Raw genomic sequence first — 19,475 nt, forward strand, 5'->3', positions numbered from 1 at the left:
TTTTGACATTTTTTGACTGCTTACTGTTTTTTTCTACTTTCAGAAGTCTTACTATGCTCTGCATTTTTTTTTCATTTGATGCATTACGAAGTCATTTTTTGTTACTTTTTTGATGTCTTTTTATACTGTCACATTTTAATCTTTATTTTAAATTACTATTACTTCTGCATCACTTTTTGTTACAGAGTTCTTTTACCAACTTTGGATATTAGGTTACTTTTATTATTACTTCTATATTCTATATTATTTCTAATTTACAAATAACTGGATTTGTTTATTTTAACAAATATTTGCTTACCTTCACCTGGTGGATTATTTTGTTTCTGTTAATTCAGCTGAAACACACAGAGCATTTGTTTAAGACCAGGTTTTTCATTAGTGAAAAATAACTACAAAAATACATAATAAAATAAGGCATAACTGGTCATTATCTTTCCAATACCTCACAGTAACAGTGATTATCCTTAATAATCCTCCGTAACTTTCAACTGTTCATACATGAGCTTACTAATGTTATTGATAGTGTTAGTGCTATTAATGTACCATTGTTTGTCATTGTTATTCCTTTAGCTGTAATAATAATTATTACTATTATTATTATTATTATTATTATTATTATTATTATTACTACTACTACTACTACTATTTACATTTTGACTTAGTCTGTGTATCTGCAATGTTGTCTTTCTCCTACCCCACTCCCCCACCCCCCTCTCTTTCTGTCTAAACCCAACCGGTCGAGGCAGATGGCCGCCCACCTTGAGTCCGGTTCTGCTCGAGGTTTCTGCCTCTTAAAAGGAAGTTTTTCCTTGCCACAGTCGCCTAGTGCTTGCTCATGGTGGGATCTGTTGGGTTTCTCTCTGTAAATTTTATAAGATAAAGAGTACGGTCTAGACCTGCTCTATATGTACAGTGCCTCAAGATAACTTCTGTTGTGAATTGGCGCTATATAAATAAAATTTGACTTGACTTGACTTGACATGAGCTATCAAACAAACTTAAATAATGGGTTAAGTCTATTTTCTGAGAAATTATGAACTATTCAGGCTGAAAATCAAATACTGACTGTTAACAATTTCATGCCTGTGCTCTGTGTCTGGCAGTTGATGTAAAGCTGTTTGTGAATTACCTGGTGGCCCATCTCTGATATTATGGACAGAGTCTCTGTGATCATTGTCAATGTCTGATCATGGACGATGCCGCCAAATCAGGGAACTCCGTCACTACAGACCTTTGTGCATGTCTATGTAAGTCAAGGACAATGTGTCTGATCTGGACAATGTCTCCCTCATCCTCAACAATGTCTCTCTGATCATGGACCATGTCTCTGCGATTGTGGATGATGATGTGGGCGAAAAGGTAACACCTGGAGGAAATCAAAGAGAAACATACAAAAGGAAAATGATCAATACACTACTACCATAGTACCACAAAGAGATGCAAAATGTCGGTAGACTGTAAACTGTTCGTTGCATTTTCAAGCGTCCATGTTAGGGGCCCTCAACTCATGTCGGGGATGCCAGTCACGGAAACACAAATGACTGAAAATGAAGTTAAAGTCAAAAGATGTATATATATGTGTGTATATATATATATATATATATATATATATATATATATATATATACACACACACACACATCTTATAATGGTTTTACAGGCGTCTCTTTTAAATGGTGGCCTATGGGGAAATGCTGTTTGGGCCGCGGCAGGCCAAAGTATACTGAATGTTTGAGGTCATTAAGAAAATGTGTCTTCAGTACACCGTTTGTCCAGCAGAGAGCACACTCATCTGTTGAATTTCCCACTCAGTGCATATCTTGGTCACAGTTCTTTAATAACAAAACTAAAAGTCTAAGTGTTTGTTATTGGGCTTAGGTCTTTTTTAAAATTAAATATCAAATTAACATTACGTGATTACAGTATTTATCTGAATAAATTAACAGAGACAACATATGTTACCTGCCACCCGGTGTCTCTGTGGTCTCTGTTCCTCAGAGTAAATATTGTCTCCTGCCAGTGAAAAAAAGGCCTTTTTGAGACACCGCATGCCATTGAGAGTTATTTATCCCACTCGTACATCACCAGGCTGCCAAACCTAAGTTTGCATGAGCTAACATGTAGGTGTGTGGGGCCCCACACTGAAAAAATAAACATCAGTCACTTAAAAATATGTTTGGAGATTTGGATGTTTTAAAAAGGCAAAGAATGGTTTTTCAGTGCTCCAGTTATACAGTATATACAGGGTCAAAATAGTATACTAAAGATGTACTTGCAGGTACTCACACATCAGTCTTATATGTATGTACATATACATTGCTGGCCATTTCTTGCTGATCATTTTGTCATTAATATTTTTAATGGACCAAACAGATAAAATAAAGAAAAAACTTTTCTGTTCTTACATTTGCAGGCAATGGTAGAGAGTTCAGCCATGCTACCAGCAGTCCAGCAGATGGCAGTAGGAGTCTGAAGCGCCTGGGCTTCAGATCACAGAGGTACAAGAGTCTGACCTGCTGATTGACATGATTGTGACATGTCCTCGGCCGCCCAGTCGCCCACACTCAGGGCGGAAGCAATCACAGCTCCCTCTGAAGTGCAGTGAAAGGGAAATCGCTCCGTTTTTACTGCACTTCTAAGAGAGCACCAGCCGTCCCAAGGGTTGTCATTTTCCAGTTTGTGAGTGGGTGGTTGTCGGCTGCGGTTTGTCACACAGTGGACCTGGAGGAGACGTTCAGGGATGTGATGGTCCGTGTCTTTGTACCCAGACAAGGGAGGAAGACATGGGGCCAAAGGGCCCTGTGGTCACACATTCCTAAACTCCTCCAGTGCTGCCTACAGCCATGACCAAAATATCAGATCCAGTCATGCAAACACTGCGGTCAAAACATCACGCTTCCATTCACACATATAGATGTTTACATCGTGTCCCAGACAATAGCTGTAACAACAGGTGACATTTGAACCACCTGATTAATCATAAAACTGCCTCCACTACATTTAAGCTGATCATGAGATGAATGACAGCCTCATTTATCTGGTACTTTTCCATACATACATCTCTTTTTAACTTCAGGAAATGATTTAGTTTTATGTTGCTGGCGTGAAAACTACACCGCCTCCACTCTGATACTATATGTACCCAAACAAAGTCACGTGAACACTGGTGGAGAAGAGAATGTAGAATGCTTCACTAAGCTACAAGTATAAATACCCTCCGAGATTATGACTCCGGTAGACGTTATGTACTGAAAATTGTCCAGACTTAAAAATATATAGGTATATGATCTCTAACTGAATATACATATTTAACTATGGCCCATGCAAAATGGTTCATGTACATTAGCGTTCCTTGTGAATGAAAAAAAAAACGTATTGTTGGTTTACAGAGAAAATGAAATAAGTGAGCTTGAAATGGCCATAATAGGAGAATAAAGAAATACTGTTGCTGTAATGTCTTTTAACAACACAGACACCAGAGACACTGTTGCAGTGGTCAGAAAAGAACATAACTTCTTATATATTTATTTAATCTCGCTGAGATCAAGATCTTTATTTGCCTGTTTCTAATGGTAATATACCTGAATATTACTATATGCATATAAGAGATCTTTGACTTTTGCTTAAATTCTGCAGTCAATGTCTTTTGTCACATTAAATTTCCTCATTTGAATAGCTTCTACAATTTGTAGTCTTGCTGCCTGGTATGAAGCTCTCTAGAACTCTGGCTTTAAATTAATATTAATATTCTAATTAATATTAATATTCAGTAATTAAACTTTACCTGTTAATCCATGCTCTTAAAATAAAAAAAGACAATTAAATACAATTCACAACAAGACAGAAAGTAAAGGGCCAGGCTCTGTCTTCTTTAACTTATACTAGTCTTAAATATTGAATGAACCTATAACTGTCACTTCTATCTGTGGCACCAGCAGCATGCGGCATTACCAGACTGTTTCTGAATTAGACATCCAGCTGTATTTACTAGCCTAGTTGGCAGCCGTGAGGTCATCAGTGTTCTTAATTTGAGCTTGTTAGTTGGAAGTGGTCAGGAGGCAGTTTTCCCCCTCAACCACTGATGTGAATGCCATCATTATGTTCTGTGCAGCATCTCAGACTGGTAGTTTGTGTGGGGCTCTCTCGGTCCAGCGCCATTTATCCTTGTATGGTTGTTCCGCAGGCGGAGACTGCAGTGTTGTTATTTACATTCCTCGCAGAGTAAAGAAAAAATAGATTGCCTCTTTACTATCGAGACATTTTGGGTTAAGATGCAAATAATTGTCATGTATTGCAGGAATAAGATGCAAGACTGCTCTTAATGTAATAAAAGTCTTGTAAAGGAAGCAATTTGTATTGCAACTGTGTTTTTAAGCCCCAAGCTGGAAGTATTTTTAGCTCTTTGTGGAGGCAAAATGCTCTGTCAATGAGAAAATTCACTGGTAGGGGGCAGTAGTTATTTACAAGCCTCAGACTAAATATGGCCTGATGAGTTCCTAAGTGTTTCGGATATCCGGCATTGCAGTTGTGTCAGTGTGGTGGTGTTATTGTAACCTAGAAATGGCCTTGTGTCGGATGTCTTCGGGCATGGACCAGAGGCAACCACAGCACAGCCACAGCAGCCACGGCTTTAGCCAGTGAACCAGAGTGGGCAGACAGATCTGTCAATCAGTGGCTTCCGGAGTTTGTTTTCTGAGACCTCGTCCTCTTAAGTGCATGCTTTTGCGAACTTTTTTTTTTTTTTTTTTTAGTACACACGCGGCAGCCACGAAGCTAATTGCAAGGCCAGAGAGGAACAATCACAAAGAGGCTTTAGGAAGTGTGGGCTTGTGACTGCACAAGTGCTTCTGTGGAAGACACGATATAATCCACAGTAATACAAAAATTGATTTCACTTAAGATTATGATATATGTGTTTTGACATCTTGCATGTGACTGACAGTCAAAGGGAGCAGTTGTTTTCAACCTTACTGGCTTGTGACTGCTTAATGTGACCGTTCATCACAGTTTATGCTGCATTCACGTCATATTGGATAAAAATAGTTATATAAATAAAGAGTTGGTGGTGTGAGAGATAAATTGTTGTGCACTGATTGCACTGAAAGATGGTTTTTGGCCATATTTGGTCCATATTTGTTTTTGCTTTGAGGTACTTTCATGTTAGTGCCAAGTCGGACATATTATCGCCTCACATCAAGAAGGTTCTGGGTTTGAGCCACACTTCACCTGGGGCTTTTCTGTTTGGAGTTTGCATGTTCTCCCTGTGCCTGCATGGGTTCTCCCTGGGTAATCCAGGTTCCTCCCACAGTCCAGAGACATGCAGGTTAGGTTAATTGGTGGCTCTAAATTTGGCCAGCCATCTGCCCTGCAATGGACTGCTGCATTGATTTTAAATAACTGTTATAGGAGCACAGTCCTAAATCAGCAGAGTACTCTTTCAATCATCTGGTGACCTCCTCAGATTTATCTTGTGTCTGGATTTTTGTGTCCAGACCCCAGTTTGGGAACCACTGGGCTAGAGCAAAACAGTGACAAATGTACTGCGCAAGACCAGTACAAGAGTAGCACAAAAGCCAAAAAAAAAAAAAAACAAAACACTGAGGCTTTTACTGAATCATTATGAAAAGACGTTACTGCTTGTGTTTTTGGGCAGCATTATTGGCAATATCAGGCCCTGGATCAGGAATCTGCTGTATGATTATATGTGTTGACAAGACAGCAGGGATATAAACAGCATCAAAGGGCCGGCAATAATTCAGCCCTGCCAGTTTTACACTGTGACACCATTCAAAATAGCATCTGTGAGGGAGCATTGTTTCCTGCACTCCAGCGTGGCACTTGAAGGGCACCCGGGGAGTAGTCTCATTAGGGTGACCTTTTAACAGGGAGGTCACAGGCAAAAGGACACAAGCACATGAGACCTTGGTGACTTATGTCTCGTCATGCCTGGGATGCACTGCGCTCGCTGCTGCCTCTTTTGTTGATAGATCAGCTGGGTCAGATTCTCTGTTGTGCATTTTCCACTAAGTACATTGCTCCCCTGTGCTCCACAAAACACAAGGCCATCTTTAATAACCAGTAAGTGTCCACATACTTTTGACAGCGGGAGGCTCTCTGTGCACTTAACAGTAGCAATGCCAGGGACTCCAGTTTCCTCACAGAGCTAAGTGAACATTCTGTATAATCTTTCCCAGTAAATACAACTCTCCACTGTAAAATTATTAAGTGATGAGTCAGTGAATCAAACACAACCAAAGAAACTCAGTGTATTTCTCTCTCTCTCTCTCTACATACATACACATACACATACACACACACACACACACACACACACACACACACACACACACACTCTATTGCTCTGGCTCAGGGGTCCATTAGTCATCAAATACTGTCCTGAGGTTAGAGTACTTTATCTTAATATTCCACTGAGACACACTACCTGCAATGCAGGGGATGACACAGTTTTCTTTACAATGTTTAGCTGAGCACGTGGACAGAACATGATGCATCTGATGAGGCTACTGCTCTTTTGTAAACTCTCAGTTAAGATAAGATAATCCTTTATTAGTCCCGCAATGGAGAAATTTACATTGTCGCAGCAGCATAAGTGGTTGAAAAGCTAGAAAAATGAATACGAGTAAAAGACAAGATAAAAACAAGATAATGCTATAAAAAATAGACACACAAGAACAGTTTGTATAGTTAATAGATATTTGTGCTTATACAGAGAATTCTTATCCTAAAAATTAACTTTGCTGAAGTTTTATTCAAAGTAAAGTCACACTGATCCCAGCTGAACCACATGCCATGCCAGTGTCCCAGTGCTGCAATGCAGTGAGTTATCATCCCTCTGACAGGCACCAGGTGTCTTAACATCTGTTTGACACCAGAGGGCGATGTCCTCATGTAAGAGCAAGAAGGGTGGGAACTCCACTGAGGTGCAGCTGGAGCCCTTTCCTACATGAAAAGTGAAATTCTCTGTTCAAACGGTGCTTTTTCTTGCTAGTTTTGGGCATCATTCCATGTTGCAGTAATAATGCTGAGATCAGTCCCCAGATAACAAATGCCACACCGCCACCGCTTTGTATTCATCAGGGCACTGACAGTGGAGGCATGATCAGACAGGCTTTAAACTAATCATAAATTTAATCCAATTATCTAATCAATGAATGCATGAATTTGATGTCCCACAAACTGTCAACCATCCTCCTGATTAGATATATATACAGGATATACATGCTACAGAAAATCATATGTGATAAAACCAGATGTTTTTTTCAAGCACGGCTAGACTTTGTATATTTTTTTATAATTAAATGAAATTGCTAGTTCTTGCTGGTGACATACAATGCAAGTGATAAGTTTCTGAAATTTATGCTAACAAGATTATTTACTGTCTATTCTCATTCATCTCTGGCCTCTCCTCTTGTTCCATGCCTACTCACCAGCCATCACTACTGAGTTTCCTACTTCAGCTGCTCTGCTCCTTTTTCTCATTCAGGTATCAGCCACTCTCTGCCAGATCATCTATGGTGTTTCAGCTTTGTGCCTGCTCTGAAGACCATAAGCTTTTTTAAATATGTCCTGCCACTGTCTTTAGGCTACCAGATCTGTGTTGCAAAGACATGAATAGTTACATGTTTGTTTCCCCAAAACAAGTTCAGGAACAAGGCCACTCCAGCAGTGAATTGAAAACAATCAAAGGGATGAGCTAACATATTGCCCAGTATGGTGAATTTGTCCTTCGAACTAATGGACTAAGAAAAGTGCTGACACATTTCAGTCACTTCTACAAAGCCTTCATCAGTCCATTAGATGAAATAAAATCCAAATAAACACATCGCAGCTCTCCCCTTTATGCACAGTACCCAAAATTCAGTGCAGGAAAAGCACACCTGTTTCCTTTATGGTACTAATAGTACTATAGATACTACAGTTACACCAGCTGACATTTTGTGTTGCGAATAGAAGTTGTAGTCTGCATCTGTCGAATCACTTTGCCTCCAAGTGTGAGTTAAGGCTTCACAGTATCGTAGAGTTTGTTGATGACTTTGTTTAAAAGAAAAAAACTGGTCTGAGTAAACCACAACTTGCCAATGATTCTTCCAAATCACTCTTGAATATCATTATTAGTTGCTCTCCAGGACAGGCAGCACGCCAAAACCTTTGATCAACTCCTTGTGGGTTTAGATTTCATCCAGCAGGGGCCGTGACAAAAATAAATGATCTGATCTTTGTTGTGCTGGCAGAATGACAGCAGCTCTGTCCAGGATGACTCACTCTCTCAGCAGTGAGCCATTCCTGACGCTCTCCTCTACCCATCAGCCAAATTGCCTTGATCCTACGCTCATTGCCGCCTCTCGCCCACCCTTGTGCTCGCTCACTGTGGAGCAAGGTGGTCGCATCCTCGGGGGCCGGCGGCACTCTTTACATCCCATAGGGAGTGAGAACGTGCAAAGCAGTGAGCAAATGTGTTGAGAGAATTCCTCACATTCTCCTGCTCGGTGCTGGTGGCCAGGCTCGGTGTTGGGTTCCTGGGAGAGAGGGAAGAGGAGCCAGAGGAGTCGGCTGCCGACTCAGCAGCTGACACCTCCTCTGATCTCTATCTCTTCCTACAGCCATAAACCAAACTGTCTGACTTTTCAGCATGGCAGCCACGTAAACAGAGCTTTCCTCGTGGCCTCAAGTAAGTCTGCCAGTTTTTGCCTCGAAGGAGCAGCTGGTTACAGTGAGGATGTGGCACTGACCAAACCTCAGCCCATTGCTTGTATTTGGTACAGCAGAGGGAAAACACAAGGCAAATGTGCTAGTTTATTTGGAACAAGTTTTAAAAAATGATTTAATGGGAGCTTTCAGGAAGACCGTTCCCTTATAGCTATGAGTCTGAGACTAAATACTTTATCACGTTGATAAATATCTCATCAGTTTTTGCTCTATTTGTACATGGCAATATATTTGATATAATGGGATTGTTAGCAGGTGTTATTACATTAACGGTCTTCATCGACCCTTGAGCAATAGGCTGTAAATCCAGTCCTCGGCATTTGGATGACAGATAAACAGATAAATGCAATTAGCTGCTCAGTAAAACTTAGAAACTGGCAGCACTATAGGACCCAACAGCCAGTTTTCAGGACCTCATGAAAGGGTTTTCATGAATCGACAGTCCTGCTGAGCTCATACTCTTCAGGGTAACACGGGTTGCTGTGTAATGCACGCAAAACTGTTTAATCAGTTCTTGTTGCGCTAGCGTTTACACGTCTTTCAGCTCTCATGGGATGACAATGTGATTACTGGGCTTAAAGGGAGAAATACGACAAAGCAAAATACGTCATTCAGAGTGCAGTCATCTATGGCTTAGTGCAAAGTCCAAGTGTTTTCCTACTATGTCTTGTTCTGCTACCATTGCGTGATTTGAATAATGAAAAGTAGGGCTTACAGCTCTTCTTTGATGCCTCCAAAGCACAATTTATTTAGTCAAATGACATTGTTTTGATTGTTTTGGTCCCTCATCAGGGAGATTGCCAAAAAATAGCCTTAGCTAATATCAGATAGGACTTTGTTTTTGTTATTTGCATATTGCTTGTTGATGGCATTTGGCTTAGCACCAGAACAGGATGTTAGAGAGGTTGCCTTTGTACTCAAAGTTTATCAAGACTGAACGGTCATTCTTGACTATTTCCCCTCATGGGATATCAGTAGCCATTCTGGAGGTTTTGATCATATGACATGAGTCGAGTTGACAAAGAATTGCAGATGTTAAAATTTCCATTTTTCAGGACTTTTTAAGTCAAGAAAGGAGTTTCAATCTCAACCTTTAAGACCACACGAGTGAAAATGTTGTGCTATGTCTGTAATGACACAAAATGATCATTCAAAAATGTCTGTAATCTTGATTTATTATAGTGCACCTATAAAGGGAATATTAAATGAGAGACTATGAGCACAGCCTATTGCTGTACATTTAGAGTAGTCAGAAACTCATGTAGTATTTTCTCACTGTAATTACCTTGGATGTTACGCTTATTGCCAGTCATCCAAACAATCTGATGACAGGTGCCTTTTCATGTTTTCAAATATATTTTCTCCTGACATGTACATAAAAATTGCTGCGTCACTGGTTGGGATTTGTAACCGGCGTAAAAGTCACCTCTGCCTCGCTTCTTTTCCCCTTAGTCACTCTACGCCTAATTTAGCAGCAGACACATCTTTCTCTGAAAGTGCACAAGCTGTACCCTTGAAAAGATATTTTTACTGGGAACACTCCCTTCTGACAGCCTGCGCTTTGTCTTCCCAGTGAACCTCAAAGCTTGACGAAATAATAATGAAAGAAGCAGAGCAGATCCTCTTATACAGTTCAGCTACTGCATATGTTTTAGTAACCACATATGTCAGTTAATATAAGGTTCCCAGTGGATTTGCTGCTTTTCCCTGTGTCACAAATTTACAAAGCAGCAGAGGAACAGAGCATAACCCAGTGCAGTTTTTGGCTGTTGAATTATACATTAGCTAGTTCAGCAAAAATCCGACCCCTAAGCTCCATTCGGGGTACCGTTACCATTTTACAAGCCCCTGCTCCCATGGATTGAAATCCAATTGTTTTTGATCGATCACCACATCACAGCTATCTGTCGATAATGTAAAGCTTCTTACTGGAGAAAAAGATTTTCATAATTGTTTAGTGGCTCAGGCCTGAATATAAATGAGTATGATGTTCTTAATGTAATATGGTGGGTTACTCTGGAGTCTTAAAAGCATCAGTTTTATCTCACACTGTGTCTGTGTCCACTGAACAACAGTGAATGTACAGTAACATCTCTGGCCACACAAAAGTGTTGCTCAATTTTGCCTCAATGGATGCCAACGGCTTGTTAAATCGCTCAAGCACTTTGGACTCAGACTGAAATATCTCAATAAGTATTTGATGAATTTTCATAAAATTTGGTACAAACATTCATGGTCACCAGAGGATGATTCCTACTGACTTCGATGATCCTCTGACCTCATCTGTAGTGACACCAACAGGTCAAAATTTCCACTACCTTTATACTACAGGTATCATCTATGAAACATCAACAAGTTGTCAAAAATACCAATCATAACTCTACAGGGCTGGACGTGATGTCTTCAAATGCCTTCTTTGTTTGACTAATGGTCCAAATACCCCAAAATTAGATAAGCAGGAAATCCTCTCATTTTAGAGGTTGGAATCAGAGAATATAACCTTGTGTATATTACCTTGTGTTAAGCATTAATATGCTAAGTTACAAAACTAAGATAGTAAACCTGCCAAACACCAGCATGTTAGCATTGTCATTGTTAGCATGTTAGCAAGTGCTACTGTGCTGCAGCTCATACTCACAGAGCTGCTAGCATAGCTGCAGACTTTTAGTCATGTTTTATCATATAAAATCATTTGTTGGTGTAAATATGTTTCCATCAATTTCTATCTATCAATCAATCAGCTGCTGTGATTTTAAAACTGTAATCCTGTCTCTCTCCATGTAGAGGCCTGTGCAGCCTTGGTGTGTTGTCTGTACATTCACAGTTGGACTGAGTATTATTGCCTGTCTATGCCAGCGATTCTGATGTCATGCCAGAGAAATCCCCCCTCCATCTGTGGGTCTCCCCAGCTGTTGTTTCAATATTGTCTTTTAAACCCCACGTTAATAAAACAGTAATTGAAAGAGCTTTGCATCCTCCTGTATCCAGTTACTTACACTTTCATAATATGCACAAAAGCTGTTTGTATGGCTATTCCCTCTGGTGCATTTTCTGATTGATGTGTGTGTGTCTGTGTGTGTGTGTGCACTAAATAGATCCTATAATTGCAACAAAGACAGCTGACCTGACAATAGTAAACTGCAGACATATTTCTCTTGCTTGAGTCTCTAGTTTCTGTGTCATCCACTTACTATTCAGCCGTGATGAGTCTATAGGCAAAATCAATTTGCTGTGTTATCTGGGCAAGTTTCCATTTCCATCCCTCTGCTCTCTAGCTGAGGCAGTCGAAGGGGTTATTCAGTGTATATAATTTGTCTCTTTCTTGCCCCAGTCAAGACCCAAAATGATTAGTTGATGAGAAAATTAATCTGCAACTGTTTTGATAATCGAACACCGAAGTTCAGTTTACATTACTCGTATTGAGTAATAATAATATGTAAGAAGATGTCACTTTGTTCTTTAAAAAAATCTGTGATGGCTATTTTTCACAGTTTTATTTATTTTTTAGGCCGGAATCATGAAAATAATCTTTAGTTGCAGCAGTTGGAAGTTGCTTATTTCTCATCTCTCTGTAAAACAGCAGGCAAATTACATGAGAATATTCAATATGTAGACAATATGTAAATGACTCATCAAGGATAATGTTGTATACCTCTGCATTTTGTGTCTGATTTTTGCGCTGCAGAGAGGTGTTATTAATAAAAAAGAGCAGCCTCAGCGTCATGCCAGTATAAGAGTATTAACTGAATTAATCTGAAAGCTCAGTGGCGTCTCATTAGCAGTGCCCACTCTCAATTGATTTAAGTTTCACGCCGTCAATAACCCAGTAGTTTTGTCTATTCAGGCTATTGGTTGCCTTGGTTTGCATGGCCATGTGCTTGCACAGCAAATCAAAAGGCTGTCTCATTAATTTGCGATTCAGTCTGGTCCAGTCCGCACCAGTGGTACTAAAAGAATCAGTTTTTCTCCTTCATTTCATTCCCTCAGTGATATTTCGGAGGAATGCTGATATGAGGAAGAGTAGCATGTGTATTGAAACTGGAGATTGAATCAGATGATTCTAAAAACCTCTATAGAGAGATAAGACATGATGTTAAGCAAATCTCTGTTTCAGAAAATAATGACTTCAAGCAAACTGGAATTGAAAGGCCAGTGGTGGGAAACGTGCAGATACTTTACTAAAGTAGAAAAACAATACTGCAGTGAAAATCCATTAGAAGTAAAGTTCCTACATTTAAAATCTTACGTTAGTTCATTCATGTCTAAGTGGCCTTTTACAGTGTCTGTTACAGTGGGTTAATACAGGTTGAGGTGGAGCGGCTATTTAACTATTTGATGCACTGATGAGTGCATAATCTATAGCAACATGTTTTTATAAACTAATAATATGTTTTATAAATGAAATCTTTATCTGTAAAGTAACTAATGATGTGAGCCAAATACGAAAGTACAACATTTCCCTCTGAAATGTAGCAGAGTAGATGTATATAGTAGCACAATATGGAATTACGGAGGTACAGTAGGTACAGAAAAAGTGCAGTAATTGAGTAAATACACTTAGTTGCTTTTACATACGTGAAGTGTTTTGACTTGACAGTTAAATAAAAATATCTCAATACTGATTTTAACCACTGTGTCTCATTGATTGCCTAGAAATATTTTCTATAATTATATTACGTTTAGTCTAAATATGTGAAGTATAGAAATATATTTTCATCTCAGTGAAGCTGATTTCACACAGTTTATCTGTAAGTTCATTAGAATAAGCGTTTGCCACATGTTTTCAATGACTGTCCAGTAGTTATTTCTGGAAATGTTGAAATGCATCTCTGCGTTTTATATATATATATATATATATATATATATGAAATGTTTTGTTTGTTTGTTGTTTTTCCATTATGGGGTTGTCTTGCCACTGCTGTTTATCAGCAACAAGGCCTCTCCGGTTGCTAAGGTGGGCTTGAGGCTCCCTGGCAGCAGAGAGCGCCTCGGGGCCCCAGAGCCCGGTGCTCTGTGACGCGCTGGGAATTCCCCCGAGCCTGCGTCTCCTACCAGCACCCTGCAGGATGGGATGCAAACAGGGATGTAAAGGAGGGTGAACTCAGTGCACTAACCTTAGAGTTATTTATATTTGCTCAATAGTTTATCACACAAAACATGTGTAAGGAAAACAGGCAACCTTAGATGCTCTAATTAACATTTATAAACAGTATACAAAACATTAAATAAATAGTTCATAACACACCATAATGCACTTGGACACATTCTTAAGTGTTTATTAATGTACAGAATTTGTACCAGTCTTTACTTATGGGTGGCCATAAAAGAAGTTATAATAGTTAAAAAATACAATAAATGTTTGCATCTGCTATGTGTTATAAACCATTTATTTAAGGCATATATGTTGCCTATGAACAAGGGACTTAAAGTGTTGCTTGGAAATATGGAGCATAGAATAAGTCATGTCCACTCTTTCTGATTCATCTGGGAAATAACCTTTTAAGGCAAAAGAAAGCTTAAATCTGATTCTTTTCTTGCCTTAGTTTGCTCAATAGACTGCAGGTCTATTTCCACATTACATTTACCGCCTCATTCCTGGACCTGAACTTGGCAGGACACCTGAAACAATGCCATGTATTTGATTCATGCAGGTTATATTTTTCTGTTAGTTGCCGGGTGTGTTACTTACAATAATAACGCGCAATCTGACCAGGCAAAATACTTGGTTGTGTAAACTTCCTGAACAAACAGCTAAGGAAGTGTCAGACAGGATTGCCATTTGCTCTCCTGTGACTGGCTGTGACTGTTTTTACACCTTCCTTCTAAATAAGGCAGCAGGCTGCCAGGACATATGACCACCATCCCGATTTGGGTTCTGGACACAGTATCCATCCATCCATTCCATGATTGCTCAACGCCAATGAAAGTCACACACACACACACACACACACACACACACACACATACACACCCTCCCCTCCTGCAGGTCTCCCATGTGAGAAAAAGCTGTGTCAGGTCAGCCACAATTAACCAGAGGAAGACCAGAAAAATAGGTTAGTATACCTTCAAAATAAAAGCAGCTGTATCACAAATTGGGAGGGTATCACTGTGTACATGATATCATGCATCACTATTAAATGAAATTTGACTTTTAAGTCAAATATTTATGTTTTAATTTTAAGTTTTTTTTAATCCTCTTTTACTAAACTTTGTATGTAATCTGGACATTTATTCATTTAAAAAAAAAATCATTTATCACTGTCCTGTTAAGGCAAGCATGTTTGCTCTCTGTTGCTTACTTATGTTGTCTCTGAAGTTTTTTTTTAAATATTTAATTATTATTGTGATTATCAGAATTTAAACCAGTGTTTTTATATTTATGGCCTAATTATTGCAGCTATATATATTCATATTGCTCCACATTTTAAAAAAATGTTCAGGATAAAGTGTGTTAATAAAGTATTAGGAAGGTGGATGGATTATACTATGTTAACTTATGATATATTGTTTATACTTCCTCATTTAGTGTTTTGATGACAACGTTTTGGTCCAAAATCTCCTATGTGTGTTCAGCTGGGCTGAGTTTTGCTGATTGATGTCAGTCATTTTCATGGGAGCAAACCTTTCGGTGGCTGCTTTTGAAATTGAGAAATGAAACTGGCAATTTATTTAGCTGAGTTTGGAGGTTTAGGGAGATGAGGTGATAAAGAGATTCAGTGAGGGAGGTGGAACTGAGTCACGCTGATGAGAGTTTTATTTTGAAATACACCACAGGAAACGCGTCTTTTCATTCTGTCCGGCTTATCTGACGCTGATGTGAAGGTGCAGCACCCCCCATCATTCCTATCAGAACTGCTGCTGCTGCTGGGGTCCTCTAACTCTCCTCCTCCCATCTCCCACATTTGATGGGGGGTGCAGCGGTGAAGTCACAGTGATGTCATTTTAGGATGTGAGAGTCGGGGGGCAAGGTGAGCTGGTTTTGCGGTGAGTGGTGTGTCCCCTCCACGGCCAGCGTTGCCTGTACAGAGGGCGCGGGAGCGGCGAAAGATGATCATCGCCACCGGCACCAATTCAAGCTCCGACGCGCTCTGTCCCTCTCCTCCTGCTCAGATCTCGGGCTATGGGGCCTTGATCTGCCTTGATCCCAAAATAAGCCTTTACCACCATCACCATGCCAAAGGACAGAAAATAAGAAGAGTTGCATTTTTAGGGCAGGTAACTTTGACCACGTGCCCCAAAGGTAAACTGGATGGCCATTGCGCAAAGGTGCCTCTACAGTATGTCCAGCGGGGCCAGGACGCACTGGACGCTGCCAGCAGTTATTTTACTGTGGACTTCTCTCTGGGGGATCGTTTCATCTTATCCGATTCCGAGCAGGACTAATGCGACTTTACTGGAAAAGAAGTGGGAGACCCTATTCTCTCGCTCATATCTGGGTATAACTGGGGGGAAATCGGAGCTGAACTGGGAGAGTGACTATTTGCAGGGCATCAAAAGAGTGCGGCGACTGTACTGCAACGTGGGCATTGGGTTTCACCTGCAGGTGCTCCCGGATGGCAGGATAAACGGTGCACACAATGAGAACCAATACAGTGAGTTGCATCCGGGAAAGCGCTGGACCCAGAAAAAGAGTGTAACCCTATGCGCAGGCAGTGTAAAAGTTAGAGCGGCTCACTTGTCTTGCATGATATTTAATAAGAGGTGTCGGCATGGTTGAAAGTTTCCGAAAGCAAAAACAGTGTACCGAGCTCTGCATCCGTGCAGTGCGAAATATCCTCCCAAGCCAAAAACATGACATGAATGCTTGGACCCAGTTTAGACGCTAACTTATTTTTACCCCTGCGTCCCGCTGCAGCAGGACACACACACACACACACAAACACACACAGAGTCAGATCCCACTCAGCATGCTGCAAACTACACTCATAACGTCGAAAATGCAAATATAGGTGATGACTCCAAAGGGCTAATTGACCAGAGAGAGCATCATCCAGTCGCAATGCACCTGCAAGGTTACACCCATCACTGCTGCATAGGCCAGTTACTCGACTTTGTCCCCCCCCCCCCAGTCGCACTGTGACACTGTCTTTGCTCTCCCCCTAATTAACCCCCTCTCTGTTTCGTTCAGGTCTGATAGAGATCTCCACCGTGGACCGAGGAGTGATCAGCTTGTTCGGAGTGAGGAGTGAGCTGTTTGTCGCAATGAACAGCAGAGGAAGGTTATACGGAACGGTACGTGTGTGCGCAACTCTATCACACACTCACACACACACGCACGCACAGACTAACACGCACTCACATCCTGCTCAGTGTAAGATGAGTTCATGTAGCTGCTGCATCCACGGGTTTATGAGGACTGTTGTGTTATTAATACGCTGTGATGATGTGGGGGCGGGGGTGGGGTGGGGGGGGTCCTGTGAACTAATCATTTGATTTTTATTTAACCTCCAAAGTAATGAGTAACTATATCTGTCAAATAAAGGTAGTAGATGTAGTGAAATACACATTTAAAGTAGTATAAAATGAAAACACTCAAAGCACAAGTAAAAGCACTTTGTTACTTTCCACCACTGGGTTCTGTATATTTACATATTTCATTTATTCCCCTAATGAACTTTGTCCTACAGTCAACATTAATGTACTGTGGCTGCTACATGTAGGTGACAATAAGGGATCAAATCATCATTAAAACCAAAGACAGGACAAACATGGTCCATGGAAAGTAGGTTATTACAGTATGATGTCATGTTTAATGTCTTAGATTCCAAACACAAGGTGTCTGTGTGATGTTCATGTGTTTGTAGGGACCATCAATATCAAATAACACAGTGGGATGTGTGTAAAATATTTTTATAGAATAATTTTTCAATGATTTTTGTATCATAAAAAATAGGTATTTGATAAAGTAAAACCTGATTCCAGTGAAACTTTAAATCTTAACCTCAGTGTATGTGTTCTAAGTGTACGTACAGTGTATACACTATACATAGAGTAAATACTGTAAACAGTACTTGAGTAAATGGTCAATATCTGTCCCATGGGCTGTAATGAGCCTCCAGGATGAGTTTAGTTTCATCAAAATGAGACAAATATTGAAAGTGTTTGCAAGGAAAATAAAGCAAAGAAGAAATCCTCCTAAAAATTTAAACCTTTAACTTTACCTCAATACTTTTTTAATACTAACTTCAAGTAGCACTGAGTATCTGTAACTGTAAAGTGCACAGAAGTACAGACTCATACTCTTCTTTACTCATCTTTTGGAAAAGGTAGTTTCTATTTCAAAATTCAAAATGTAGTTCTTACATTGATGTTTGGTCAGTTTTCAACACTTCTGAAGTTTGGCTTCTTTTGTAAAACTGAAAAATATATTTTCATTGAAGATATTTTAACAGCAAGACTCAGGTACTGTGTTCATACCGGTGGTGGAAAATAAGTGCATTTACTTAGATATAATTCTGCGGTACTTGTACTCCAGTAATTCTGCTGTAAATATTGTACTTTTTACTTCATGCTTATTTGACATCCTGATTCATTTGCTGATTAAAGTTTTTAATAAAAAAAATATAATAAACTAATGAATTATGAATATGATTACAGTTATAGCCCAGTGATGATCCTGAAACGGGTCATTCTTTGTTATTTTTGCTGGCTGGTAAAAGTATATCTTGATTTAATATTTGTGTATTTTTGTAGTTTTTATCATTGAGTATTTCTGCACCATATTATTACTACTTATATACATAAGTAAAATATCTGAGTATTTCTTCCTTGATCAGCTCTAGTGTAAAGAAATTAAGATGACATGCATTTCAGTGAGTACAGTGAATATCTTGCTTAGCATTTAATAACTGCTTACTTAGTTTGGATTAGTGTTAATATTTGAATTTATTCTGGGGTTTTTTATGAGTTGAGCAGTAAAAGCAGTGAGGCTGGTATCTGTATTTCAAAAGGATATTTCTTTTACAAACAACATGGCACCTCCTCCAGTTTCCCCCGAAGCTTTCTGAGCAGGCTGTTTGCTACAGTAAAGGTCACATGGAGACCATGCATATGATGTGATGTTCTTCCTGTGTCTGTCAGGAGATTTACTGACCCTCGCTTTCATTTCTATTTTTTATATTTTTTTAGAGAGTCTTTGGGGATGAGTGCAAGTTCAAGGAGACTTTGCTGCCCAACAACTACAACGCCTATGAGTCTTTTGTTTACAAGGGGTTCTACATCGCCCTCAGCAAGCATGGCCGCGTAAAGAGAGGCAACAAGGCCACCACCGCCATGACTGTCACACATTTCCTCCCGCGACTATGAGAGAAACTGGCAATAACTCAGTAATTTGCACATGTGGATGTTCTTCCAGGTAATACAGAAATGCATAGTCATGCTAAACACACCAATGGACTGAGAGAGAAAACACAGATATTTATTCTGTTTATATATATGTATATTTGGATAGCTATCTTTGTATATGTATGCCATACTGTGCTGCTTATTGTTTTTATGGACGGGGAGAGTTGAAGCCTTTGCCTGTCTCACTTTACCTTGGTGCTTGCTGTAACTGAACTACGTGTCACTTCCTTTTTTGAGATGGAGGATGAGCTATATCCTGTGCTTTTAAAGAGTGAAATGAATACTTTTTATTACCTCAAAGAACCACTTTACTAGATTAAGGGATGCATGGACTTCTGCTCAAATATCTGCTAAGTTTATCGTTTCTTTCAAACCTTTGAGCGCTTGATGCCTCCCTGCTCAAC

General features: G+C 39.7%; 1 protein-coding gene and 1 long non-coding RNA gene across 2 annotated transcripts in view; one reads left to right on the forward strand and one right to left on the reverse strand.

Moving 5' to 3' along the window:
- Window positions 1-2,184, reverse strand: part of LOC127143552 (uncharacterized) — a 9,768-nt gene extending 7,584 nt beyond the window's left edge. The window contains exons 1-3 of the long non-coding RNA XR_007815090.1: window positions 1,963-2,184; window positions 1,130-1,366; window positions 299-335 (exon numbers count right to left, since the gene is read on the reverse strand). This is a non-coding gene — a long non-coding RNA (uncharacterized LOC127143552). The remainder of the gene's footprint in view (window positions 1-298; window positions 336-1,129; window positions 1,367-1,962) is intronic.
- A 13,388-nt stretch (window positions 2,185-15,572) lies between these two features.
- LOC108886222 (fibroblast growth factor 6) lies at window positions 15,573-19,032 on the forward strand. Its single transcript, XM_018680966.2, has 3 exons — window positions 15,573-16,319; window positions 16,856-16,959; window positions 18,856-19,032. Exons 1-3 carry the CDS (start codon window positions 15,977-15,979, stop codon window positions 19,030-19,032), a joined length of 624 nt encoding a protein of 207 aa, XP_018536482.1. The 5' UTR covers window positions 15,573-15,976.
- The last annotated feature ends 443 nt before the right edge of the window (window positions 19,033-19,475 follow it).

Source organism: Lates calcarifer, linkage group LG18, assembly GCF_001640805.2.
Source record: "Lates calcarifer isolate ASB-BC8 linkage group LG18, TLL_Latcal_v3, whole genome shotgun sequence".
Taxonomy (NCBI): Eukaryota; Metazoa; Chordata; class Actinopteri; family Centropomidae; genus Lates; species Lates calcarifer.

What these genes read in the sequence shown, in the direction of transcription:
- LOC108886222 (XM_018680966.2), top strand. Translation starts at nt 15,977, where the DNA reads ATGGCCATTGCGCAAAGGTGCCTCTACAGTATGTCCAGCGGGGCCAGG. An exon ending in ACACAATGAGAACCAATACA is followed by an intron (nt 16,320 to 16,855) that starts GTGAGTTGCATC and finishes TGTTTCGTTCAG; the next exon opens with GTCTGATAGAGATCTCCACC. An exon ending in GAGGAAGGTTATACGGAACG is followed by an intron (nt 16,960 to 18,855) that starts GTACGTGTGTGC and finishes ATATTTTTTTAG; the next exon opens with AGAGTCTTTGGGGATGAGTG.